The sequence below is a fragment of the Dunckerocampus dactyliophorus genome, chromosome 16 (assembly GCF_027744805.1).
Source record: "Dunckerocampus dactyliophorus isolate RoL2022-P2 chromosome 16, RoL_Ddac_1.1, whole genome shotgun sequence".
Classification (NCBI taxonomy): domain Eukaryota; kingdom Metazoa; phylum Chordata; class Actinopteri; order Syngnathiformes; family Syngnathidae; genus Dunckerocampus; species Dunckerocampus dactyliophorus.
In genome coordinates, this window is record NC_072834.1 from 9,299,273 (window position 1) to 9,323,940 (window position 24,668).

Consider the following 24,668-nt stretch of genomic DNA (forward strand, 5'->3'; position numbering starts at 1 on the left):
GCTGCATAGGACTTTTATCAATTCACTACTTCACTCTAAGCATCATGGGAAGTGTAGTCCTTTTAGCGTAAACATACAGCTAATCTATTGCAATTTATTTCACGTGTCTTTACATAACTACACATCAGCATAAATGACCAGTAGTAGCAACTACAACTGCTGTCATTATTTTGACTTGTATCATTTGTAGTTTTTGTTTCAATTTGTGGAAAATAAGTTCAGCGGTTAAAAGCTTCCTGCATTGGTTATGCATGCAAAGTTATCAAATATTTCAAAATGTACCTGCATTGTTTTGTGACTCAGTTAAATAAAAAAAAAAAGTCTGTTTGTCCGCTCATACGTTTTGTCATTGTAGTTTTCTAAAAAGTTATGTTAAATTATGATCTCGTTCTCGCGAACCCAATAGTGTGTATCGTCTTATCTCATGGGCTGAGTGTATCATGACACCTCTATCATCCTGTATGTGTGTCTTAAAGGATGATAATTACGAATGTTCCTGGTTTTAATGTGTGTTCTTTTATTGTTTAACAGGGAGCCAACAGGAAAGAAGAAATCAGGTCAGTCACATTTAAATTTATGTATATATTTGTGTGTGTGTGTGTGTGTGTGTGTGTGTGTGTGTGTGTGTTGGTAAATGTAATAGTTTCTATTATTTTCATACATTCTTGAAAACGCCCTACTGTTGTTGTGATGCTTTACATTGTCGCCCTCTAGCGGTGGAATAACAGCAATAATACTGTCACCCCAGTTGTTCAGATGCATTCATTTCCATTTTTACATTTTTATTTACACAATCTCTCTCTCTCCTTTATTCTCTCTTAAGTTGCATCCATGTCATTCCTTTTCAGTTTTCTTCTCCATTCATTTTCCTTTCCATCAGGGTTTGTGGAGAGAGCGACTACTTTCCTAAAGCGAGGTAGTAAGACACTGACTGTCATGCTTGGTCGTGCTGTGTGTTGACCCGGCAAGTCATGCTATAGAGAAACACCACCCAAACCTCTTTCCACACCCCCATGCCCTCTCCAGCTGCACTTGGGAATTGGAGATGATTACCTTTAAACTTATTGGCTACTATGGAGTTGTTGAATGTACAGTGTGGTTACATACAGCTTTGCTACATAGGTTGTCTATGCAGTTTGTAGTGGGCTACATTATACAGTACATACATATACATATTATAAATATTACACAGTAAACATCCACTATGAAAGAAGCATCACATATTCAGAATGCCTTGCCATGTCATTTTTGTTGTCAGACTACGCCCAAAACTAATCTTGGGTTGTGCTATTGTCTTAAATTTCCTCAAATAACAGTATAATATTCACCACTTGAACAAATAATTGCGACAACTCAAATAAGACAGGCACCTTTTTGCACTGTCAGGGGAAGTAATATCAGGTGGTGCCACCAGGTGGCGGTAATGGACTTTACTATGCGTGATATCACCATGCAGCGCGGACATGACAAGGCAGTTTGGGGTTAGATTTTAAAGAGAGTGTGCTACTGCAATGTCTTAGTATTATGAAATATGTTATATTAAGTTATAGTTTCATTATTCATATTTTCCTTTAAAATGATCACATACATACAATATTATTAATTTTAAAAAATGCAATTGGAATGTATTTGGACATTTTTTACTATTATGTATTCTAACATGTACTATTTTTTATCAAGTATCATTTATTTGGGGGGAAAAAATGATAAAATGCATAAATATTAGGGGTGTCGCGAGATCTCGTTTGGCGACAGATTAAAAGACGTGAGAAAAACCGTATGGTGAGAACAACAGTGCAGCCTGAAACCAGTCGTCCAGGCAGAAGCTGCAGTAATTCTACATTTCATCAGAGTTACTTATGATTCGTCAGATCAAGCCACGTAGATGTTCAGACTTGTCTGCACCCTCAATCAACAAGCGGTTCTAGTTACACTGTATTTGGCTGGGCGCCAACTTTAAAAGCTCCAGCATCACTGGTTTCGTTTCATAACACGCCTCATACATAGAAGAGCTCTGTGTTGACAATTTAGCACCATGGTCGCTATATTTAGCGAGAAGGGGTGCGCATTAAAAGTGAAAGGCAGGAAGTGTGTCTTGCTTGCGCGGCACCTCCAATTGCAAGTACCGCCGTGTACCGTCTCAAAATAATGTTGTTTAGCGTGAAATGTGGGACAATAATCATTTCAAAACGCACATGCATTGTTTGTGAATCATCCAACCATCCATTTTCTATGGCTCTTATCCTAATCAGGGTCGCGGGGTATGCTGGAGCCTGTCCCGGCTGACTTCGGGCGCAAGGCGGGGTACACCCTGGACTGTTCGCCAGCCAATCGCAGGGCACATATAGACAAACAACCATTCACACTCACATTCATACCTATGGGCAATTTAGAGTCGCCCATTAACCTAACATGCTTGTAAATTCACGTTAAAATCTCATGTCATCTGGTTCTCGTGGACCCAATCTTGTGTATCGTCTCGTCTCGTGAATTGGCGTCTCATGAAACTCCTTAATAAATATATCAAATGATTCTAAAACTGCATTTGTACAAACAAAGGCACCGCTGTATATAAAATAATAAACATCACTGGTTCCTATTTGAGGACATTTAATAATCACATTATAATTTAAATAATTTTATTAGGGTTTTTAAAAATTTAATTCAGACTTACTTTGCGTTTGCTTTGCTTTGCCACTGCTCACTGAAGGATGTGCATCTGAGGTGCAGTATTTGGGATGCTTGTATTTTAATTTATGCCACCCCTTAAATTCAATATTCCATCATTTTGTCATATTTGTTGCAACGTCATGAGTTGTGTTTGTTCATTCAGCTATCTCCACCTTTGTTGTTGGTCTTTGCACAGCCATATGATATTTAAATAAGCTTTTGTTGGCTAAATTGAGTGTAGCTTGAATGAATCGGGATTGAAACCAGACCAGTGGGTTGCGATGACTTTTACCAGTGATTTCATATTTTTCATGGTGTTGGTGGTGGGTCTGTTTTTGTGGTGCTGGATTATAATTGGCATAACAGTCTATACCTTTAAATAATCTCTCTAACATCCATACCTGTTATTATGTTTGTTTCCACTTTACACTGTCTCTCCAATCACGTCCGCTAACTCGCCTGCTTCGCATTCAAGGAAGACTCTCCATAGTCTAGTTAAGCCTCCTCTCAATTGTTTTTATTCTTGGCATTTTCATGCAAATATCAATTCATTGACCTGCATTAGTTGACCTGACAGTGATGCCCAAAATGATGTCGAGGTGAATATGTCAATAAAAGTTCTTGGATGAGTGGAGGCTTTGCTACATTGTTGAGACGTTCTCGTAATAAAAACAAAAACAGCAGACAGGAAATGAGTGCGCCCGTGATGTCACGCTAACAGGAGATGCCACCTCGGGGGACCCGCTCCTGTTGGACCAGTACGTGGCGGTGACGGACTACGAGAAGCAGGAGAGCTCTGAGATCAGCCTCCGTGTGGGTCAGGTGGTAGAGGTCATTGAGAAAAATGAGTCGGGTAAGTTCCACTTATAGGATGTTAGAATCTTTATGTTAGAGCACAATCCAAACTGGGATGCTTTTGCATAGCCCAAAATGAAATTAACTCCTTTTAATAGTACAGTTGTCCCCCGCCACTTCGCGGTTCGAATTTCACAGCTTCACTCTATCATGATTTTAAAAAATATATTAATTGACAAATCATGCTGTTTTGTGGTTGAATACGACATACTGTATTATTAGCCAATACAAATATTAGCATTAAAAAGACGCATTCAAAGACGCTGTGAATGATATGTAGTATTCTACACTGGTCACTAGGTGTCAGTAATGTTACTGCAATGTTCGGTGAGACACACACACACACACACCAGACTTGATCGCCGGAACGGCAAGCTTTTATTGCAGATTTGAATTATCTCACAACAGGCACAATAATCCTTTATAAAAATACCCAATAAAAACACAGGCTACTGTTGCGGCCATAACCCACACCAAGCTAAAACTCATCCCTAAACCCCCGACATCACTTCCTATCAGCCCGCCACTCTGCGCCCCTAGGGAAAACATTTAGAGCCACACGCATGAGCACGAGCCATATTTATGTCTTAAATGGCTTATTTACTCTTATTATGTCTACTATTTTGGGTGATACGAGTGTAAAGGTCACTATAGGGGTGTTACTTCATGTCTACAGGGCTCTAATGTTAAAAACTGTATTTACAAGGACATAAACAGGTTTTCTATGCTATAGTTATGAAAATATTCCATCTGTAAATAAGGAATCCTACTTTGCGGTCGGGTATGGAACCGATTAACCACGATAAAAAGGAATGACTGTAAAACATAAAAAAATACATAAAACAAATGTTGCAAATGCACCTCACATATCTTATGTTTTACTAGTGAACCGCAGCTCACTTATGCCAGCAGCACTCATGCAGTCTTAAACCATGACATTTGAATTTAATGGTAAATCTACACTGCTTTACAAACTGTACACAGATTACTCTAAAGCCTATGTTCCCAAAGTGGGGTACGCGTACCCCCAGGGGTACACCAGTTGTCACTGGGGATATGTGAATAAAAATGAAAAACAATTAGCGCCTAAAACGCACAATTGCGAGTGTGCCTGAACGCCTCATGGCGCAAGGACAACAGAGCAGAAAGGAGACAGAGCATGAAGTTGTTCATTGCTCACATGAACAAACAAGTATGTTTGATGATTATTTTGTGCATTTAGAGTGTTGAATCTTGAAGATGCCATTTATATTGGTGTTCCAATCCCCGCACGGCGCAGCGCTGAAAACCTGTCACTGTGAGTGAGGATTCCCCCAAAAATGAGGCTTTATCATTAGCTTTGTCGTTGTTATTTTTCAGATTTCGGATACTGCTTTATCATGATTAAGTTTCCCCTTCTATTTGGTATTCAATTAATAAGCAGGCTTAAACCATAGCCGTCGTGAGTGGACAAAAAAAGTGAAGATCAAATCCAACCCAATCAAACGAAAGGATGCCAAAATCAGACTTCATATTTCATAGAAACATCATACTTTAAAAATTTATCAAAATGTGACAAATATTTGAGACCTGGAATTACTATAAAACGAATTATCATTAATTCACCAATAGAAAATGAATGAATAACTAACCAATTAATTATGTTCAATATTTCAAGTTGAGTTGAAAAAAGGGTTGTTTTTTAAGTGTGCAGGATTAGGGGGTACATGGCTTCAGGTCAAATGTCTGAATGAGTACGCAACTGCAAAAAGTTTGGTAAACACGGCACTAAAGTGTATCCAAGTTCACGTTCTATCGTATTGTCCTTTGAGAATTTGAAATTGTTGAACTGTGAGGCATGTACTCACTTTTGTAACAGTATTTCTTTCATATTACGTGCTGTTCAGGCTGGTGGTTTGTGAGTTCAGAAGATGCCCAGGGTTGGGTTCCTGCCACCTGCCTGGAGGCTCAGGATGACCCTGATGACTTCACTTTTCCAGGAGAAGAAGGTACACATTGGGGCTATTGTTAAAATCCAACATCTCTTTGAGGGACCAAATGGAAAATTAAATAATGGAATTGCATCCAGGGACACAATCCAAGCCTGGCTATTACCTAGAAGTTTCTAGATGGGTTGACGGGTGTAATGTTCACTTCCTGTCTTGCCTCACCACTGTGCTGCTACGTCAGCGCCTCGAAGATTCTGGTCTTTGCCGAGGCACGTGGGCCGGCGCAGAACTTTAGGGGATCTTTTCAGCACGGGCTTTGGGCAAGGTGGAGCGCACGCCTTTCTTCTCCCCCTTCCCCTTTACCCTGAAATGTTTACGCATGCAACCACATCTACTTTATGTGCATGGCATGTCCTGTATGAAAGGTCTGTGTGTGTGCACGTACAGCAAATGTAATCCTTGCACGCAAAGTACAAAAGTTCTTCAAAACTTCATTAACAACCATTGCTGTTAAATAAAGTGATAGAAAAATAGAAATGTAATACAATAACAACCCCAGGTGCACAACATTCGTATGGAACGCATTAGGTTAATTTCACTAGTTTTTAATTCAAGTCCTCCTTCGTATGGCACAGAACTTTGCAGCCCAACATGCTATCAGCTTCGCAAACCCTGTACTGAATGCCAAAAAGCCACAGACTAAATCTTCAACAACCTTAAAAGTCTGTGATAGTGACGATTCATACAGGAAGCAAAAAAGCCCAAAAACCACCACAGCCATCCATAACATATGGTCTTACCTTTGATATCTTCTGAAAAAATAGCCATCCTATAACGAAAAATCAATAGCCGTACTGCCTAGCAGGGCTTTAGGAAACGTCCAAACGTGTTTCCAATTCGGTAGAAAGTTTGGTTCTTCTACTACAGAGCAGCCAAACTTTGTATCGGCAACTCGAATGGGATTTTGAACTTGTAATTGACTAAAGGTGTTGTTTACGGAACAGATTTAATGTTGTGGCTTCTGATTGGTCGAAATTGATGTCTATCATTCAAAGTGACCAATTAGAATTGGAAGCTGGAGCTGCGGCTTCTTCCGCATTGCCCAGTCGTTTAATACAATGTGTGTGATTCATTAATGGTTACAAACAATTCAATTTTGACAAAATTAATACCAATTGTTAATGTAAATGCAATGTAAACTGTCTAATATGGTAAAACAAAAATATCTATGGAGTAAATTCGTGAATGTGTACCTAATGAAGTGTCTTGCATGGTTGTTGCATGTGTGCACTACTCATTGTACAAGGTGTTGCCTCCATTTCTTACATATTTTATATAATCACCATTTCCAAATCTATTAAATAAGTGTCCTAAAAAGATAATGTATCTTTGCTGACATTCTTTTTTTTTTTTTTTTGCATTTTTCAGACAGGTGCAAACTCCACACCGACCGACAATATAAGAAATATATTCATAATTCCCCCTGCGAGCTGTGCTAACGCAACATTTAATTTATCATTGTGTGCTTTGTACTCCATAGCTTCTTCGCTGCATCAGTTTTGTGTCTTTATAGCAATCCTATCCAGTACATTGCACATCGTAACTTACAGCATTGCCTTCATTTTCTGTTTTAGAGGAGAAATATTCAGTGATTTATCCCTACTCGGCTCGGGACCAGGATGAGATTGACCTGGAGAGAGGAATGATTGTGGAGGTTATTCAGAAGAACTTGGAGGGTTGGTGGAAAATCAGGTAATTCACTCTACCAACATAATTTGTTGCTAACAGGGCTTTGATATTGTTTTTATTATTATTGTCTTTTTGTCCATTATTTTCAGTGTTTCTTCTGATTACATCCAGGGCCCAGTTTAGGACTTTTAGGGCTGTTAGGAGCCCATGAAGCTCTTATTTCGTGGATAGGATGTAGGTGTTAGTTTTGTTTGGTATCTTGTTTATGTACAGTATTTGTTTAGCCATTTTGCACCCAGGGCACAGATGACTACTGGTATGGTGGATGTTTTCATACCCCATATTGTCTCGACTTTTATCATAAGGTCTTATTATTATTATTATTATCATCATCAATTATAATTATTACAAACAAATACAATACACATTATTAAAGTAATGTAAAATGTAAACATCAGTATGTGTAGGACTTTTTACAACATTTTTATTTTTGTAAAAAAAAAATTAATGTTGTACAATATTTATACATGTATTTATACATGTACAATACAAAATTCTCAACAATATTTATAATATATAATTTTAGGAACATTTGTATGTGTTTATATATTATTAGAATTATGTATTTTTTATATATTATTTTAATATAAATATATTGCACCTACTTACCAAATATGGTTCGTTGTCCAATAAAATAGTGGAAAGATAGCGTCACAGACATATTAGTATATTTTAAACATGAATAATGTCTTATTAAACTTTCTGGGTAACGAATAAAAAGTGGGTTGGATGCCTGGTTGGTGTGTCATACTGATAAGTGGCACTGTTTAAAAAGTATTGTCAACGCAGCGGAGACTTAAAACATTTAACTGGAAGGTGGTACCGGCGCTACATGGCTGGGGAATGTGGAACAGCAGCCACTCCCACATTGCCACGTGTAATGCCTTGGGGCAAGAACCATAACCTCAACAACCTCAGCTGCTCCAGTGTGGTTGTTCCAGACTGCCTTTGCGCTGTGAATATTTGTGCCTTACATGCTATCTTTCTGTATAGCACGTCGCGCTACAAAACAAAGTAAACAAAGGTTGCCCCACCAGATGCCACTGTTAAATTTAATATAGAGTCGTAATTCATTTGCGGTATACAGTGTTCCCTTGTTTATCGCATGGGATAGGTTCCCAAAATAGCCCGTAATAAGTGAAATCCTCAAAGTAGCCAACTATATTTTTTTACAATTCTTACTGTATATGTTTTAAGGCTGTAAAACCCCTCGCCATGCACTTTGTACACTTTTCTCAGACAGGCATTCACATTTTCTCACATTTCTCTCTTGTTTGAAACCTCTTAAAGTTCAAATTTAGTTTTAATGACCAACCTACTCGGTTGGACGCAAGGAATTATTAAGTGACTCAGTGTGTTTCACTCCTCTGACCGTGCCTCACCCTGGCGCCGTTCGGCTGTAGCGTTTTTGTATCCTTGTTAAAACATATTGCTCCTTCCTCACACGGTTAGCTTTTTCTGTTTTTTCTATTGTTTACAATATTGCCGGTTAGCAAGCAGCTCACACGGTTAGCTAGTTTGGTAGCCATGACCGCAACAGGAGACGGCACAAAGGAGATTGATTGACAATGGTCTACAGCCAATCAGGACGCCGAAGACAATGGGCGGTGCAGACAGAAGAGAGAGAATAGAGAGACACCGCCGCCCGGTGATAAAGCACAGAACTACAACACTCAACTTCCCACAATGCACTTCTTCTTAAAGGGCCAGGCTCGGCCTTTAACAGCGTTCATACGATAGGAAAAAAAAAAAGAATAGCACTAAAATTGCACCAAAAAAAATCCGCAAAACGCGAAAGGTGAACCGCGATGGAGCGAGGGAACACTGTAACCTTGTCTCATAATCGTTATGGTGCTGTTTTTCGATTTATTTTGTTAGTGTGTGTTTGTTTCTGCCACCTCTGCTTGTCCGTTATCTGCTGGGCGAGGCAGCAGAACCCTCATATTCTTCCGAGCAACAAGTGAATCAGCATTTCTTGGCGTGTTGTGCTTTTTATACAACAAGCCCACCGAGAAGCAAAGTGATACGTGCTCTCCGAAACTTTCTCGTCCAATCAGGTACCAAGGACGCGAGGGCTGGGCCCCGGCTTCCTACCTGAAGAAAGCCGACATTCAGAGCCAGAAGCAGGCGGCGGGCGCTGCAGCACACGCCAGTACCAACGACTTGGACGGGTTCTCCAAGCAGAGCCATTTGGTCAACGCCAGGCGAGAGAACCAGAAAGAAAACAGACTCTCATTCTTTTCCGAAAACAAAAGTAACAAGTCACTGTAGATGATGCTGGAAGTTTTTGTAATTCATACACAACAGTAATGCAACTGTTTTTGTTTACAGAAGTGGGACTAAGACAAAGACCTCCACCACGTAGAGACCTCTCCATAGTAAGACTCCTAAATGAATGTATATCCACAAATAGTGGCCACGCGCCAAATAATGCAATTTAACAAACGCCTCACCTCTCTTAGACCTCTATTTATGTTTCAGCTACCAGAGGCAATACTGTGTTGAAAAGAAACACTTCATCAGTAAACCGATAAACGTTAGCTTGGTCCTACAGTTGTGTAGCAAGTGCAAATCCGTGGCTGCAACTTTACCAGAGCACAGTTCAGCCTTCACTTGCACTGCATTATTAGATCCCGCAAAATTGGTATCGTCACAGCCCTAACAGTAAAGCCGGACTTTATTACGTCTGTGTGTGGATTTCACACAGAACCCTGTAAAGCGGGATATTGCGGAAACGCGTTACGGCTCTGATGTTAAACCAGAAGCGGGAAAATTGTCAGCGTCGGTACCGTATAGACCCAGATATATGACGACCCCTCTTTTTCATACCCCGTTTTTTTCTGGAGAAATATTTTCTAATACAAAATCAAAGAAAAAAATGACAAAATTCATATTTTTTGATTATGTATTTCTTAGTAAATGGCTAGTAAATGGCTTACTTTAAATAAACACCGTCAGTTGAGGAAATAGCCTTTATTTGCAAAAATACGGTATACTGGTATGACCTTGCATGCAAACTCATTTTATTGTTCTTAACATAACAACTTGGGCCTTTTCACAGCCACGTGGTACAAACCTTCCCAAGCCGCCTGGTCCGCCTCAAGTTGAGGAGGAGTTCTACACAATTGCGGACTTCCAGACCACCATTCCCGATGGGATTAGCTTTCAGGCTGGAATTAAAGTGGAGGTAAATGCAGCACAATCTACTTTGTTGGTAATTTAGTGAAATACCGAGCGAAAATGACTCATTTGTATCTACCAGGTGATTGAGAAGAATGGAAGCGGTTGGTGGTACATCCAAATAGATGACCAAGAGGGGTGGGCCCCGGCTACTTTTATCGATAAGTACAAGAAGACAAGTAGCGCCCTCAGGCCCAATTTCCTGGCACCTCTTCCCAATGAGATGGAGAAGCTACGACTGGAGGACAGTGGTTCCTCACATATTCAGAGAACAGATGATAGCTGGTCCAAGCCTTTACCAGATGAACCGACCGCAGCCCCCGAGTCCTGTGCCCGCCCAAAGCTGAGGGACTGGAAGTCCAGCGCTGTCAAGGGTTCTGCCTTCTCTGGACCGTTACCTCCTGCCCCTGTAGCGCCGCCTGAGGAGAAACCAGCTCTACCACCGCGAAGGGAGTCCATCCATAAGAGTTTTGAATTGGAGGTGGCTGAGAAACCAAGATCCGATAATTCCAAACCTTTGCCCCCCAAACCTCCAGTGCCAGGGGTCATCATACCAATGGTTCCACCAAAGTCAGGACCTTTTAAACCGGAGAAAACCCCAGAACCAAAGAAGGAGGACAAGAGCAAAGCTCTTCATCTTCGGAATGAGATGGGTCTTGAATGTGGTCACAAGGTCTCTGCCAAAGAGGTGAAGAAGTTTAACCTGAAGCCGGTACCCAAGCAGCCAACAAAACCCAAGTCAGAAGTCCCAGAGGAGAAACCAGAGGCAACTGGCCCAGCTATATTCATGAAGCCCAAACCGGTGATCAGACCTAAACCTGTTCCAGCTGCAAAGCCGGATCCACAGGCAGCACCAGCAGCAGACAACAAACTTGACATCACCAACCTGAGAAGTAAGCTGAGGCCTTCAAAACCTGTAGATCCCAGCTCCGCCTCAGGGGAGGCCAACCTTCAGAACGACACCCCAGCGGTTGGCTCCCACCCTAGCAGTCCAACTCATAGCTCATCACCTATTCATATGTCGTCTCTAAATAACGGCAAGAACTGCGAGGAACCCAAATTTTCTCCGAAACACATGAACGGCCACAGTCAGGAGAAACCAGCAGTGCCTCCTCACAAGGAGGCCCCTCAGAGACCTCCGGCCTTGGCTCCGAGAAGACCTCCCCCTCCAAAGAAGGCCGAGACGTCCAGCCCTTCCGAGCTCAAGCCTGATTCTAAAGAACCGGGACCACCCCAACTCAGCAGGCAGCCACCCCCTAGACCAAAGGTCTTCTCTCAAGAGTCCAAAGTGAATAAAATTCCCATTCCTCCGAAACCCCAAGTGAAGAGTGACAAGCCTGGCCCACCCAGAGACAAACTCCCACCCTTGCTTAAGGAGCCCAGTAAGGACGAGCTGTATCTGGCCGTGGCGGACTTCGAAGGGGATGACCAGACATCCAGCTTCAAGGTGGGGACGCTCTTCGAGGTGCTGGAGAAAAACAGCAACGGCTGGTGGTTCTGCAAGAATGTAGGAGAAGACGTCGAGGGCTGGATCCCTTCGAATTACTTGAGCAAGAAACCATAAGTAGACAAAAAAACATTACCTTTTAGCGATTAGGCTTTTTTAATTTATAGGTACAGTTTCTTATACTTAAACTAAACCAGCAATAATAAACATGGGCTTTTGTGATGTTTACTTCTATAACCTATACATTTTATGACTTTATTAGAAGCTTCCTGTCAGTGTTAGCATTACAGAGGCTAGGTGTTAGCGTAGCATTACAACTAATCTTCACTCCACTCATGTCTTCTATGGTGTGATGCGCCAACATTAACCCTTAAGACATCCTCGGGCGTTTTTGTACAATTTTTCTCAAACTTTCTGAGAAACCTTTGCACCCTCTCTGCGCCTTTGTGGCAAAAAAAAAATGAACACGTTCGAAAAACTGCTGTCAATTAATCAAAGCATCGATATTTTTCACTTAACCAATTTCAGACGTGCTCAAAATGTCCAAACATTCAATAATTGTGAGGATTTTAACCCTCTAAATGTCACTTTGTGTTTGAATTATGGATTATTTATTCCAAAAATCACAATTATTTTCCTTATATGCACACATACTGTATATATCATAGTTCCAAAAACTATAATAGTTGGGAAATAGTGTTTTTGTGGCTTTTGTAACAAATAATTTCAAATTTAATATTAAAAAAATATATTATCCTGATGATTTATTCAATTTTTGGAAGTTTTGCAGCACTTCTGAAGTTGAAAAGATTTACAGGGGGAAAAATATTGACATAATAGCAGTTTTTTGGACATGCGCAGGTGTCAGACGGTAGTAAATTTGAGGGTGGCACAAAACTCCACTGGCTACTGTACCATAAAAAAAATAAATAGTACAAATATTTTACAAACATTCCAGTAGTGGCCAAATAGTTAGTGGAGTTTAATGGGCTTTAAATGCTATGTAACAGCAAATCACTACAAGAGTTCTCGTTGCCAAGTAGAAGTGCTTTCTTACATGAGTCACGCGTATTCATCCGTTTTTATGTGTTGTTCAATGTTGCAATGATGTGTAACATCGTGTATGTCTCACTCATTGTACATGCGGTCAGGCAAAGTATTGCACATGCTAAAAAAGGTGGCTGTCATATTTCCTCAAATAATGGCCTCGCAAATCGACGATGGGCTTCAGTTAATCGTCGGGCGTGTTGTTCACGTAAAGGCTTTATTTTAATATGTGTAGTGAAGCCCGCCTTCTATTTTTTTCTTCGAGACAATAGATTTTTCTCACATTTGGTGTTCATAAACAAGCTCCAGGGACACATATTACTGTTATGAAGTTGTAAAAATAGTTTTCCTCCAAAATAAATCCATAATCCTCATAAATGCCCCGGACCACTATATGAGGAAATATAATTGGGAATGTTTACTACATCAGAACTGGTGGGGTGTGTCTTTCAGTGTCTGACCTGGTGACCGGTGCAATTATTTACAGTATTTTCACACAACAAAGTGCGTGTGACCAATATATAAAATAGTTTTACATTAAGGCTTGACTGGTCTCAAGCACGGTCAGTGTATCAAAATTATTTTTTAATTGTAAAGACTATCTTAAATGTTTTTGACTGTTTAAAAACTGTACTGATGAAGGAACCAGGAAGCGAAGATGAGAAAGAATTAGCTCAATGAGCGGTTGGAAGCGGGTTTGGACCTAGTGCATTCTATCTATGGTTGTCATCACCAATTAGTAAAGTGGATAATTGGCACATGTAAGACAATCAGACAAGACTTTAAAATGCGAGTCGCTACGTTATGTTGACATAGAACTGCAATAATTCTCTAAAACAAACAGCATAAATGCACCTAATGTTGTGATTGTGAGGTAAGTCAGGTCCAGTACTTGTTTGTATGGGTGGTCATCATGGCAGTATTGTAAAGTTTGTCACTTTTTTTTGGGTTTTTTAACTTTTTGAATCTTAAGTCAATAAACATTTCAGATTTTTCAGATCTGGTGCATTTATTGGTCATTTTTCTTGTGCAGAGATAATATGAAACCATGTCTCAAGCTTTGCAAACAATACATTCCTTTAAGATTTTAAGACCAGTTGAAAAATTGCAAGACGTTACATTTTGCACGATTGGATCTTAAGGAGCAGAGCTTCAAAATGCAAAAAGGAGAAACGGTAGTGAGACAAAAAAAACTTGTTGCAAAACAACCATTAAACTGAAATAGGCTGATCAAAAGTTTAAGACCATAGCTCAAACACCCCCCTGCGTTTGAGTATCTGCTGTTTGACGCCCCTGCACAACCTGAAGCTCCATTGTTCCACTTAAAAGCACCCCAGATCATGATGGCGCCCCCTCCACTGTGCCGTGTGGAAAACATCTCGGGTGGGATCTCCTTGTCATGCCAGTAACATTGGACGCCATCAGGACCGTCAATGGGACATTTTTTCTCATCAAAGAATGAAACTTTCTTCCACCTTTCAATGTCCCATGTTTGGTGCTCTTATTCAAATTCCAAAAGGCAATTTTGTGGCTGAAGGAGACGAGGCCTTTGAAGACGTCTTCTCTCGCAGATGCCAGCTGGTTATCGGACAGCACTCATATTCCACTTTTCACCGATTTTTCTTCTTTTGACAAAAAGAGCACCAAAACACCAATCTTTTTTTATTTTTATTTAAATAAATAAAAGGGCCCATTTGGGACCTAAGGGTAAAAAGTGCACTTTTTAATAAAACACATTGGCTCCAAAAGTAATAGAGCTGTCAAAAAATAACACGTTAAGTGTGGTAACTAATTTATTAAATTACGTTAAATGTTTTAGTGTAATTAACGCATGCACACCGGAGCAAGCACGCCTCTGTTATGACGGCATACGGAGTTCTCCACTGTGCTTCGAAGCAGAGTGGCGGGTCCCCCCCCCCCCCCCCCCCCCCCCCCCCCCCCCCCACACACACACACACACACACACACAGTCTGACGTTCTTTTATAACTTCATCCTGACCTGAACACATCAACAGCAGTACAATTCCAACACCATATACTGGATGTATCTCCAACTCACACACGCCTCTGGTCCGTTCTCCTGGGAACGACACTTCCTCATTCTCATTACACGACCGCGAGATGCATTCAGGGACACTACGAACATCACAAAAACGGCTTTATAATGTGTGCGTGTGTGTATCTATATAAACATTTTCTTGCTACTCACTTCGTATCTATTAATTCGGATGTACAATTCGCTACATTTATGCTGACAAATACACTGAAATTGACCTTAAATTACGTGGTCTTTAACGCAACCCCATTCCTCATAACAGCACATTTTAAAGTGTGATTCCAATGTTCTGCTATTAAAGAGACTAGTGTTGACTTGCGTATACCGGTATCTTTTAGCTTGATTGACATATTCGGTTCATTTGGAGCTGTTAATACATACAAACATAAGTAATCCTGTTAAATACAGTTAAAAATGGGCTTTTTTCAGACATAGTTGCTAATGGTGAATAATCATGAGTTGCTAATGGTGAATAATCATGATTAATCTGATTAAAATGTCTAATCGTTTCACAGCCCTAGCAACACATCAGTTGACCTCGTCAAGGCTGTAACAATGAATGTGTTGAAAAGATCTGATGTGGTGAAAGTGAAAAACCTTATGAGAGGGACTGTTTTGGGGGCTAAGGGTAAAAAGTGTATGCACCATTTTGTAACTTAAAAAAATAAGTAATCAGTTGTCCAGTCAACAATCCAGTAATTTAAAAAAAATCTGCATTTATTAGATATTTACAACAGTGGTTCCTTCTGATACAGTTTCATTCACACTCACAAGCCACCATACATTCCTTGTTATCCAAACTGAGGCAGGGAGGAAGACGGCGTGACACAGTAACCTCAACCGAAAATAACACACATTTAATCAAGGAGCGCGGAGTTAAGATGTACCTAACTATTGATGGCAAACTGCTAGAAAACGCATTCACTCAAGCAAGGTGGTTTTACAGCAGAATGAATTGTTGCACTCCCTTGAAAATCATCTAATCGGAAGCATGGACTTGTACATCCTTTATAAAGAGCGACTCCTCATCGCATTCTCCTCCTCAGTGCAATAGGAAGGCCAAAATGGGTAAAGGAGATATAGACCTCTGCGCTCTAAACAAGACATAAACAAGTAATATTGCACTTTGGTTAGCACGCAGCTGAATGACTGCAACACAAATGTACACTCAACACGTTTTAAATGGGTCAATCCGACAAACACAACAGTACTTCGCTTTGGCTTTAAGTCATTTCCATCCAGTGTGGCTGATTTGTACAGTAAAACATAAAAGGCAAATAACTATCGACGTACATGACTTCATCGCTTCTCCCTTTGTGTGTAAAGATAAAGTCCTGAATAATAATTTAAAAGAAAAGCCACAGCCAATACCACTAACGTCTGGTTAAAATATACTGCATATGCCGTTTATAATCTGAAAATTATTTAAATTAAAACGTACAGTGATGAATTTAGCTTAAATTGTCAGGAAAAATAAATAAGACATAATTTGGCAGCGCTACGACAAAACTAAATAGTAAAGCGTACGGGAATGTAAACTATTTTTTACGTATACTTTTGGGAGCTTCATAAATGCCTTGACAAAACGAGGCGGTCATTGTTAATAAATGCAACTTGCAAAAAAGGCAATCCCTCTGTGGGCTCTTACAACTTTTAACTAATAAAAATCACCTCAGTATGAACACGCTAACTGATGATTTGGGGTGTTTCAACTTCAACGGTGTCAATGATCCGGTGTACAGATGCTAAGGCATGATAGATGATCCTACCAATACGGGTTACGGTGCTTATATGTGCTTCGTGACGTTAGTAAGGACATAAAGAGGAGGTGTGGTGCTTATGTGGTGGACGAGTCTGGATAAGGCACAAACTTGGACAGTTTGCTGACAGACCCCAGATTGTGGAATTCTGACGCGTCATTTATCCGGAAGAACGCTTCCTGCTCTTTCCTCTTGTTGTTCAGTTCCTCTTCCAGCGCCTGCGATGGACAAGAAAAGTGGACAAATCTCAAAACCTGCCCAGAAAAACCCTAAGACTTCGCCTCCGGGTTAATACTCTTAATGGAAATCCCAAAAATGTCAAACTGTCACCTCTAAACCTCTTTATGAACTCGACACGCAATGTTTAAAGTAACATTTTAAGCGCTTTAATCGTGTGGCTTACTTAGCCACACAGGTGTGAAAGTAAATCGACTACTTTCGTGTCCAAAGTGCGGCCCCGGGGGCCATTTGCGGCCCGCGGCTGTGATTTTATCGGCCCGCAGCACACTCTAAAAATGCAATTTAACATGGAAACTTTCAACAACCAAAAACAGCAGCAAAAATGGGGAAAAAATATTAAGAGAAGAGTTGTAAAAAAACTACATAATTTCGCAAGAATAAAGTAATTGTATGAGGAAAAATGTCATTTTAGTAACATGAACTTGAAATATTCAAGAATTTTTTTTTTTTTAAGTTGTAATTTTTGGGAACTTCGGTTGGGGCAAATTTGATCACATGGGAAATATTCTGAAAATTATACAAAAAAAAAATCAACAGCAGAAAGTCAAAATATTAAGAGGGAAAAAAAGTTCTCTAAATGGGGAAAAAGGTTGCAATTTTTCCAGAATAAACGTATGATACGAAGGAAAATATCGTTTTAGTAACAATGTTGAAATAAAGAAAAAATACACAATTGTTTTAAAAGATAAAAATATTATGGGAATAAAGTTATAATTCCAAGAAGAAAATTACAAGAGGAAACTTAAATGAAATAATTGGAAAATAAAAAAAAAAACAGCAGAAATGGAAAAAACAGCTGTAAGTTTACAAGTATAAAGCCAAAATATTACGAAAAAAAGTCATAATTGAATAAAGAACAAAAGTCGCAATTTTAAAAGAATAAACTTGTTTTATGTCATTTTTAGCAGCATTTCACCTATACTACAAAGGTAAAATGCAGTTTTTTTCCTGAGCTACATAAAACTACTGAAAATATCAGTGGCCCTTGCATCCTTTCATTTATCAGTATGTGGCCCTCGCTGGAAAAAGTCTGGACACCCCTGCTTTAAACGGTCAAACTCTTATTTTAAGCGTGAATACTAATAATTGAAATGTTATTTCATTTTTTTTTAAATTTACAACGTATTTTATTTTATCTCCTGTAATTATAATATATAACAATGTTAACATAATAGTACATATGATATACCCTATTATGTAATTAATATCCAATAGTGAATTTAAATACACAATATTAATTAAAATAGTCATTTTAAAATGGTGGCTAAAGAATAATTTCGCTAAAATCCTATTTTACACCATCTATTTTTATTCATTTTATGGATTATCTATTTATTATCATGTTTACGGTAGATCAGGGGGTGTCCAAAGTGTGGCCCGGGGGCCATTTCTGGCCTTCAGCTTGTTTTTTATTGGCCCACGCGACACATTGTAGAGGATATTTACATTTACTGTACATATAACAGATCATTATTTAGAATGGACAAAGTCTGAAATCAAAAGCCTGGACTGGATGGCGTTCATGTTGTGAGGGTCCACTGTACTGATGAAGGTGGTTTCGCACCGACAGGAAACAGGAAACAGGAAACCCACCTTCTTCCTGGGTTTCAGACGATCCCGCCACTCTTTCAGCTGCTGGTTGTGTAGTTCGTCCAGATGTTTGAGCCGCTGCGTCTCATTCTCAATCAGCAGGTGACACTTCTCATTCTGTGGCAGCGGCAACATTTGGCGCGTTTACTTTTGTGCATGGAGGAACTCAGAAGCAGGATGTGCAAACATGTACCTGAAGCTCCTGCAGCTCTCGGATGTTGTTATCGCACTCGCCGATCTTTTCCCTCATCTGGTTTTCGTGTTTCTTCTGCTGGATCAGCCTCTCGGTCTTCTGCCGCTTCTCCTCCTGCTGGGAAAACTTGAGAGGGGACAAACAGCCTGTCAACTCACAGCTGGGCCGTGTTGCACGTTGTCGGCCGTCCGTCAGTTTTGTCTTCTCTAAAAAGGCCTTAAATGTTTCAGTACTTGTTTGATCCTCTCTCTGTCCTCAGAGGAGCTGCCTGAGGAGTTGATGCGCAGGCTCTTCTTGAACATGGCCAAGCGGGTTTTGGCCTCGTTGCGTTGGATCTTTGGTAGGCGGCTCTTCTCCTGTTGCTGCCGACTTTTCAAAAGCTCGATCATGCGCTGGTTGTAGCACTGCATGTGCTCCTGCTCCTGGATTGGCAAACAAATATAAAAATAGGAATTATAATCCCAACCTGCTGCGGGAAACAATCCCTGATCACTTGAGGGCACCGCAGATTGTTTAAATACTTCAATGAAAACCTAGCATTAGCTAGCATTTCCATTTTGTTGGGACGCTCCCAGTGTTAAACTAGCTAGCAGTTAGCGCTTAAAAGTACAGTAGATAGTACCTATCTTGCTGGGTGCTAGCATAACATTTCTTTTGTAATTTAGCATTTTAACTATTCTCATTTGAAACCGTGTCTGCCTACATGACGTGCATAAAATGCACCGGGAGCTGCCTTCTTTCTTAGCTGCTAGTATATGAACTGTTAGCATGTGAGCATTCTGCATGCCACAGTGATATTGTGCATTTTAGCACTTGAAGAAGGTCGTGTTCTTCTGTTATCACAATGGACCAAAACTTGAAGAAGGTGATGTTCTTCTCTTATCACAGCAGACCCAAACAGGTCACTGGCATGCTAGGTATTAGCTTTGTTAGCATTTCCATTTCGTTGGGACACTCCCAATTTTAAAATATCTAGCAGGTGTCGTGTAAACTCTAATATAGTTAGCAGTTAGCACTTAAAATACAGTAGCTCGTACCCATCTTGCTAGGTGTTAGCATAACAAGGGTTTGCATATTAGCATTTCTACTACTGTCATTTGAAACAGTATCTGCCTATCTGACGTGACGTAAAAGTAATCTGGATCTGCCTTGTTAACCTATTCAATACCAAAGACGTGCTTATAAACCCGAACGCCCGATCCCGAAGACGTTTTTATACGTCTTTTACCTTTTTTTTGCACGAGAGGCAAAAAGAGGTGATGACACAACTGCACACTAATGGATGTCACTTTCGGGGCAGTTTTAAGCAATAAAAACCGGCAAGAGCTCGGCATGTGAATTTGAATGGGAAGGAAAAAAACATACACGACAGCAAGGAGGAAGTGGAACAACATGGAGGAGTGTAGCGTGCATAAGGTTACGCATTGTAGGGGAATTTTAACGTGTACACACACACACACACACACACACACACACACACACACACACACACACACACACACACACACACAGTTCAGTTCCAAATGTGAAAATTGTAAATAAATCATGGTGTTATATTTGAACATAAATTGTTATTTTGATATAAAACAACCCTTTTTTGTGCATAGTTTTTACATATTTGAGCTGTCACAAAAGCAACAAAAAGTGTGTCACAAAGTGAAATGTATCTTTTCACAAAAAGACGTTTTCTCACTCTTTTTTTTTTTTTTTTAAGTCGGAAACTGATATTTACCCATGTTCTACTGCTGATTACTAAAGAACGGAAAACGGTAGAAACACACATCTTTCTTTTGGTAGGTTCCGTGTTTGTACAGCCGTAGAACACAATACTCTCCGTGCCTTCAAAGATCAGTCAAAATCGTCTAAAATGTGAAGGGGTTGTCTTGTTGATAGTATTTATCTTGCTAGGTGTTAGCATATTAGCAGGTGAACTCTTCTTATGGTATCTGCCCGTCTGGCGTGACATAAAAATGCATTCGGAGCCGCTTTCTTGCTTAGATGTTAGCAAACGATGTTAGCATGTTAGCATTCAGCCTATGCATTTTAGCGCCTGTCCACGGAAGCGAGCAATGTGGTCATGTGGACACAATGGATCCTAGCTTCTTTTGTATGGCGATACGTAACGTACAATCATCAGCCTCACCTTGCCGTGTTTCTTGAGGAGTTGGTGCCTCTGCAGGAAGTACTGGTCTTTGAGCTGCTGCTTTGACAGCTGGTGTTTCTCATAGATGTTCCTCTCCTCCATTTCCCATACTGAACCTTCACGATCTGAAAAAGAGCCGAAGACAAGACGCCGTCAGGTTCATACGACGCCGCTGGCACCACAAACTTCCCGACCTCTGATCAGCTGCTGCTTCTTGTAGAGACAATCCTTCTCCGTATCTGCGATCTCTTTCTTGTTGTTGAGGAGGATTTGGTTGAGAGTTACGTCCAAGTAGTTCTTCTGGGCTGCCAGGAATTGTTCCTCCTTCGAACAAAAGGAAACGAATGGTAAATAAAGGAAATAAAGAATGATCACGGCACAATAGAAGAAGTTATCTCCTACATCTTTAAGCTTCCTTTCTTGGTAGGACAGCATCGACTGCTTCAAGTATTCCTTGCGCTCACTCCTGGGCATCTTGTCCACAGACTGTTTTAACTAAAGGAGGAAAAGAAGGCGTGTTCTCAAATAAATACGTCGTGGTCGTTAGCTTCAGTAGTGTCTTAAAGGTGTCGCTACCTCCTTCTTCTTTTGCTTGAGCTGCTCCTGGAACCTCTGGTACTCGCGCTGCTGCTCTGCTTTGATGCGTTTGGTCTCCTCTTTGAGCTTAATGTTGTGGTCCGCCTCCATCTTCTCAATGGTCTGCTTCTGGTGCTTCTCCAGGTTCTCCAGGTCCACGTCGTAGTGCTTCTTCTTGGCCTGGGAGAAGGTAATAAATAAAATAAATGAATCACATCAGCACACAGCATACCTCATGAGAGCTCAGTTCAGGCGCATTTTTCATTTTTCTTTGGCTTTTTCGCAACGCATATTCCAAAAGGAAAAAGAAGAGGCACCAGGGGGTGTTTAGAGAAGAACGCAAAAAGAACTGCCAAGTAAGTGGACTCACTATGCAAATTTTAAGTAAAAAGTGTGCCAGTCTTCATAGGAAAAGCATACATATACAAAAATAAACATAAATCATACTTTTCCTTACTTTAAAAAACGACACCAGATTCGCTCAAAACTACCAAACATTCAAACCTCACACGAGCAAGCTCTTTGCGACAGGGGCAAGGAAAAACCTTGAACAGAACCCGGGCGTCTGTGGGGCGTCCGAATGACTACTATCATTTAAATACTGCGCTGCTCGCCAGTCAGTGCGGGAACGGTAGCTCTTTCTGTGTTAGGAGCCAATATCAAGCAATAAAAGGAACTCACAACGAGCTCGTCCACCCATCGGAAATCGCAAGGGGTCATCACTCAATCTGAAATCGCAAGGGGTCATCACTCAATCAAACAGTCGGACAAAGTGTCATTTTAGATAGAAGCCTAAATTGATCACACAGCAACTTAACACTCAAAGGTAGCAAAGAAATATACAAGTACCAATACGAGTTTAAAAGAAAAAAACAGCAACTATTTAACTTCTTGGCCAATGGCTGCCCTGCCGGGCCACCAGAGGGAGCTCGGCAGCCATTGGCCAATGAACTGCTCTGCTGAGAATAATGCATTACGGGAAGAAGTTAAAATAGTTCCAATAAACAGGACATATCGGTACGTCGAGTGTTCATGGGCTCACCTTGTTCATTCCGTTTATAACCGAAGTATTCCCATACTGGGGCTGTGGCATTCGCCTGAGAAACCATCGCTTTCCTGTCTTCGTTCATATTTGCGTTTGCTGGCTTGTTACTCCTCACGACGCAGCACTCTTGTGTGTGCACTCGCTAGCGCCCCCCCGCCTCCACCCACTGCGACAAAGAGACTGAACGACTGAGGGGGGAGGAGGGTTCACTCACTCCGGTCATTCCGCTACAGAACCAATGTGCCCAGGTGTTGAGAGAGATGCACAGAGTGAACCCTCTTGTCATTCAGCATGTTTGGTAGCGAGAGAGGAGGAAATAAAACCACGCATGCACATGTCGATATATCGATAAATCGGCAAAATTAGCCCATTTGTTTTTCCTTTTAATACGTGTGCATTTTTGCCCACAAAGGTGTCACAAAAGAGGCCACAAAAAGCAGTCAAAAAGCTCAGGAAAATACCCGAAGGTGTCATCAGAGTTAATTAAACATTTTAGTTGACTTTGATGCAGTGTCCTAAATTGTTACTGATAACATTGCTTGTGCAGTTTGTAAGGACTGACCCCAGGACGGATTACTTCTATTTCCATGACTTCCTGTGGGAAAAGTAGTTTCAAAATCTGCTTCTATCAGCTTGTTTTTTTATCGTAGAGACATAGGACTCAATGACGCGCCAATGTCAGTGATAAACAGGTGTGTCTTACTACTTTAGTCTAGTAAGGGTATAGGTGTTGCATCTCCGCGTGTCTCACTCACATTCATTTCCTGGTCGAAGCGTTTTTGCATCTGATCTCTCTGTGTTTCCAGTTTGGCTTGAAGTTGAGCCAGAGATCGCTGCTCCTCCTTCTGGAGAAAACGCAGTTCACGCAGCTCCTGGCGTCTAGACAAACACAAGCAAACACACATTAATTATCAATGAAGTGTAGCTGTAGTGTCATATTCCTACCACTAGGTGACACGAGTAATGCACCTTTGGGGCTTTTAGTGGCCATCGTGTATGATTTGAAATGAGGCAATGAGGATGTTAGTGTCTTTACAGTTGGAAAGGATTTTATTCATTCATTAACCAATTAAGTCTAATCTCAGTGAGGTAAATCACAAAAGGTGAGGATGGATGCATGAATTACTAATGTAATAAAACCATTTTTGTGTAATTATGAGAAAAACTACTTTTACTTTTAACATGAATCGAATAATGTAACAATATTGTGAGGATTTTTTTTTTACTTGTTTTTTTTAAGTTGTAAAATTTGGAATATTGCAGTAAAATTATAATTTAAAAAACAAATATGTCATTGTGCCTATAAAAAAAAAAACACAACAAAGTCCTGAGGGAAAAAAAAAGTATAATATTGCAGAGGAAAAAATATATTTTATGACAACAATGTTGCTATTTTACAAGATAAAGATGTGTTTGGTTTGTTTTAATCGCTGTTTGCGTAGTGGACCCACACACCTCAGGAACCTCATCTCCTCATCCTTCTTCTCATCGTCCTTGATGATCTTAGAGGTGGTCACGCTCACCTCGACACCGTCAACCATAAACTTCCTGGTTCGCTTCAGAGTCTTCCGCGAATAGTCCTGAAGGAAGGCGATGAGGAGGAAAATATAATAAGCTATTTAATTCATTCTCACCAGTTCAACTGTGTCATCATTTTCACCTTACAAGTACAAAAGTGACGAATGGGCTCTCAAAGGTAAATTACATCACAACAAGTGTTTCGTCTGTTTGTGTCGGACGCACCAAAATAGAAAATAAGAACTGAGACCAGAAATACTCAGGTGACTATCCTTGTATGGCTTTAATAATACGTGGATGATTGTGGTTGACGTTGGTGTAGAAGTGTATTACATCACACTGAATACGCCTGCCTGTCCATGGTCCATTCACTGACACTGCAGTGCCTCTCTGCTGAATAATCTGTTCTGGAAAAAACTTGCAAGTGTGACAAAGAGACAAGACTCCACCACACAGTCAACAACAGTCCTGGTCAGTCTATAAAGCTCCAGAAGCAGCTGGGTGACAGTGAGGCGCATAGAGACCTCCATTCACCGAGGTCAGCGCTGGACTGTGCCCACACAAAGGCCACATTGGGCCCCAATGAATGGAACATCATGCATATTTTTTTGCTTCAAGGAAGGACTGGGAGTCCAATGAAGAAAGTGTTTCTTGGTCCTCTTGGGATTTC

At 40.5% G+C, this 24,668-nt stretch overlaps 2 protein-coding genes across 7 annotated transcripts in view; one reads left to right on the forward strand and one right to left on the reverse strand.

Moving 5' to 3' along the window:
* The window catches only part of sh3pxd2b (SH3 and PX domains 2B), a 38,308-nt gene extending 24,435 nt beyond the window's left edge, over positions 1-13,873 (forward strand). The window contains exons 6-15 of one of the 6 annotated variants that reach the window (XM_054754714.1): positions 532-557; positions 824-916; positions 3,392-3,523; positions 5,412-5,513; positions 5,695-5,778; positions 7,088-7,205; positions 9,260-9,456; positions 9,534-9,580; positions 10,264-10,389; positions 10,465-13,873. In XM_054754714.1, coding sequence (XP_054610689.1) covers positions 532-557; positions 824-916; positions 3,392-3,523; positions 5,412-5,513; positions 5,695-5,778; positions 7,088-7,205; positions 9,260-9,456; positions 9,534-9,580; positions 10,264-10,389; positions 10,465-11,946 — 2,407 coding nt within the window. In that variant the 3' untranslated portion in view covers positions 11,947-13,873. The remainder of the gene's footprint in view (positions 1-531; positions 558-823; positions 917-3,391; positions 3,524-5,411; positions 5,514-5,694; positions 5,779-7,087; positions 7,206-9,259; positions 9,457-9,533; positions 9,581-10,263; positions 10,390-10,464) is intronic. The other 5 variants (XM_054754715.1, XM_054754716.1, XM_054754720.1 and 2 more) reach the window with 5 other exon arrangements.
* A 962-nt stretch (positions 13,874-14,835) lies between these two features.
* The window catches only part of stk10 (serine/threonine kinase 10), a 42,046-nt gene continuing 32,213 nt past the window's right edge, over positions 14,836-24,668 (reverse strand). Inside the window, exons 11-20 of the mRNA XM_054754031.1 lie at positions 23,936-24,060; positions 23,236-23,359; positions 21,436-21,615; positions 21,262-21,354; positions 21,054-21,183; positions 20,860-20,984; positions 18,950-19,138; positions 18,717-18,842; positions 18,527-18,640; positions 14,836-16,911 (exon numbers count right to left, since the gene is read on the reverse strand). Coding sequence (XP_054610006.1) covers positions 16,771-16,911; positions 18,527-18,640; positions 18,717-18,842; positions 18,950-19,138; positions 20,860-20,984; positions 21,054-21,183; positions 21,262-21,354; positions 21,436-21,615; positions 23,236-23,359; positions 23,936-24,060 — 1,347 coding nt within the window. The 3' untranslated portion in view covers positions 14,836-16,770. The remainder of the gene's footprint in view (positions 16,912-18,526; positions 18,641-18,716; positions 18,843-18,949; positions 19,139-20,859; positions 20,985-21,053; positions 21,184-21,261; positions 21,355-21,435; positions 21,616-23,235; positions 23,360-23,935; positions 24,061-24,668) is intronic.